Raw genomic sequence first — 3,281 nt, 5'->3', positions numbered from 1 at the left:
TATTTTTGGTCAATGAAAAGGTTTTAAAGGCTTTAACTAAATTGATAACTAAATTAAATCTATTTGATGACAGATTAATTTATTCAAATAAATTTGGAGATTAAACTATCTTAATAACTAAGTTAAATCAACTTAGTGATAAATATATAAGATAAATATATTTGGTGAATAACTAATATAACTTGGTGATAAATGATTAAAAAAAAGTAGTGACAAATGTTTAATTTATTTTATGACTAAACTTGGTAAATCTCTCTTTTCCGAATTATACAAGATATTCTGGTGCCCACAAAAATAGATCCAGATTAGCCACGTGTTGGCCTATATCTCTATTGTAATACACTCTCATACACAATCACAAGTATCATATGCTTGGTGAGTTTCCACGTTCTAAAATTCCAACAAAATTTCTAGTCTTTTTAAAGTAAATATGGAAATCATAGTGTAGATGTTTTTTTTTTGGACAAAATCATAGTGTAGATGTTAAGCTTTCAATGATGCAAAACAGTCTCCGTTTGGTTATATCATAAGACCTAAAAATATATATACAAATGTCTTATTTACATATGATTTATTGACTTAAAGAAAAAAATATCAAATCTCGATTACATATTTCCTTAACATTTTTGTTTTGTTTTATATTATCGCTTCCAACTAGTTTGTAACTTTTCATCTAAATTCTCTGCATCTTAACTGAACGAGGGGTTTTTTCCTTCATCATTTCGATTATACGAAAACAAAACATATGTAGATCTTTGTAGAACTTTAAAGAAAACTTGAAAGTCTTTTAGGCTAATTTTTTTTATCACGATATTGAAAGTCTTTTAGGCTAATTTTTTTTATCACGATCTTATAAGTTACAGTTCTCCTTTTACAAAAAAAAAAAACTTTTACAAAAAATAAGTTACAGTTCTCCAAAAAAAATAAAACACTTGAGAAGCCTTCCTTATTAGTCAGTCAACTCAAATAAATAAAATGATAATTTTCAAAAACCGAAACAAATTTAATTAACTTTTCGGTTTAAAATGAAAACCTTATCACATCATTACATTAACGCAGCATTGTCCTCTCTCTCTCTCTCTCTCTCTCTCTCTCTCCCTTCTGACAGCACAATCAACCTGTAAGAAAAAAAAAAAAAAAGACCGTCCTTTTCCCCTAATCTCCGATCCCCAGATTCTTACGTAAGCTCGCTCATCTTCTCTCCACGGATTAGATCTCCCTCTCCCCATATTCTTATGCGTTAGGGTTCTTCGTATAATTAGGCTTTCCCATTTTTATCGAAATTCAGGTTTTTGATTATTGGGTTTCTTTGATCTCTTCTCATTAACCCGTAAAAGGAACTCCTTTTACGGATCCCAATGTCACAATTCAGATTTCTTGATTTTATGGAAGAATAGGGTTGTTTAAAGTACTTGTCTTTTTTCCTTTTTGCAGAGATTTTAGGAGGGAGGGGCATGATTGTTTGATTTTGCATTTGTATTGGGAAGAGAGACAGCGATTGTTTGGTGGATCTGTGTAAAATGCGTGTGCTTGGATTGAGCTCAAGCTTATGCTCTACCGAGGAGAAGGAGGTTGAAGAGATGGTTGTAGACGCCAGCTTAACACCCGTGTACCTCAACGTCTATGATCTAACACCTGTCAACAATTATCTCTATTGGTTTGGTCTTGGCATCTTTCACTCTGGTATTGAAGGTAAATTGTTTTTCTGCCTTCTTCTGTAATCAAATCTTCTTTCTCCACAATGTTGTTTGTTAAGTCTTATGTCTCTTTGCTTTGATATACAACACATTTATCATGATACCAAGACGCTTCTCAATTGTTCTCAACGTGTGAGTGTGATATATTTGATTAGGCAACAATGTTTCTGTTCTTTTTTTCATTATTAGGATGTGGTTTTGTAATGAATACTTAAGGAATGTGAAACATTTAGTACTTACCTAATGAGTAATATTTGTAGGGCTTTTATTGTTGGTAAATGCTTATCTAACATGAGTTGTTGTTTTCACGTTGCTATGTGTTCCTCTTAACTAGCTCATGGTTTCGAATATGGATATGGTGCTCACGAGTACTCAAGCAGTGGGGTGTTTGAAGTTGAACCTAGGAACTGTCCAGGTTTCATCTTTAGGAGGTCAGTCTTGTTGGGAACCACAAGCATGTCTCCCTCAGATTTCCGCTCCTTCATGGAGAAGCTTTCGAGGAAGTATCATGGGGACACATACCATTTGATTGCCAAGAACTGTAACCATTTCACTGAAGAAGTGTGCTTGCAGGTAACAGGAAAGCCTATTCCCGGATGGATTAACCGGATGGCTCGTGTAGGTAAGATAAAGATAACTACTCTTGTCTATCTTCTACCTTGTTTCTTGTTTGTTTACATGTCTGATTGTTCTTGAATTCATCCAGGTTCGTTCTGTAACTGTATCCTTCCAGAAAGCATACAGCTCTCAACTGTTGGACAGCCAGAAGCCCTTGAGTTCTCTGGTCAGTTAGTTCCAAAGAATCTCGCTTTTTCCTCTTCTTGTCTGGTTTCTGATGAAACTAGTTGTTTTATCTCTCCATTGTAGATGATGATGATGGATCCGAAGAATCAGCTGCATCTTCTCTCTCAGACGAGACAGACGGAGAAGGGCAAGATCATCATCTCATAACAGCACCAAACAGCGACATTGCGTATCTTCAAGACAGACCAGTGCGACTTGCTCGAGAGCTCCTACAAGAACCAACCGAGGGGTCTCCTATGTTGAGGCGGTCTTGAGCTCTCTAAAGCATCCATCTCCCCCCATGGAAATATCACTATTGAAGCAAAAGCAGAGTATATGCCTGAAAATTTCCATCTTTTGAGTATATTCTTTGGGTCTAGAAATGTATAAAAGATTTGAATTTAAAGTGAGAGCCCATGGTAGTGAGTTTAACATTATGATGTGAACTTGTTGACAATATTTGTGTTCCCTTTTCTCCTGAAGGCAACTATTATCCTCTCTGAGTCACATTGCTGATTTGTGTGTCATACTTTATGATATCTGCGATGCTATTAATTAGTATTCAATTTTAGACAGTTGTTTGGTTATGGATTTGATATGGGAAGAGATGATGTATTTTAGCTTAAGGTCTTTACTTTAGTTCACATTATGTAGCTAAATTAGTCAAAGGCTGGCCTTGGAACACGATTAATTTAACATAAGCCACTGAGTTTTGTTTGTGATTTCCACATTGTGAAATTTAGGTTAAAAAGTCTTTTTCTTAATATGCAAAAGAAAATTTTTGCTTAAACATGCAGTAAT

General features: G+C 34.7%; 1 protein-coding gene across 2 annotated transcripts; it reads left to right on the top strand.

The window, feature by feature from the left end:
- The first annotated feature begins 1,052 nt into the window (after positions 1–1,052).
- On the top strand, positions 1,053–2,987 carry LOC108837723 (deSI-like protein At4g17486). Of its 2 annotated transcripts, none has more exons than XM_057006852.1 (5): positions 1,053–1,181; positions 1,435–1,692; positions 2,032–2,319; positions 2,404–2,481; positions 2,565–2,987. In XM_057006852.1, exons 2-5 carry the CDS (start codon positions 1,521–1,523, stop codon positions 2,753–2,755), a joined length of 729 nt encoding a protein of 242 aa, XP_056862832.1. In that variant the 5' UTR covers positions 1,053–1,181; positions 1,435–1,520; the 3' UTR covers positions 2,756–2,987. The 2 variants fall into 2 exon arrangements, with proteins under 2 accessions (XP_056862832.1, XP_056862833.1); XM_057006853.1 differs by having other exon boundaries at positions 1,160–1,288.
- Positions 2,988–3,281: the final 294 nt, after the last annotated feature.

This window comes from Raphanus sativus, chromosome 4 (assembly GCF_000801105.2).
Source record: "Raphanus sativus cultivar WK10039 chromosome 4, ASM80110v3, whole genome shotgun sequence".
Lineage (NCBI taxonomy): Eukaryota > Viridiplantae > Streptophyta > Magnoliopsida > Brassicales > Brassicaceae > Raphanus > Raphanus sativus.
Note: the sequence above shows the minus strand (reverse complement) of the source record. Positions and strands in the feature narration are given on the sequence as shown.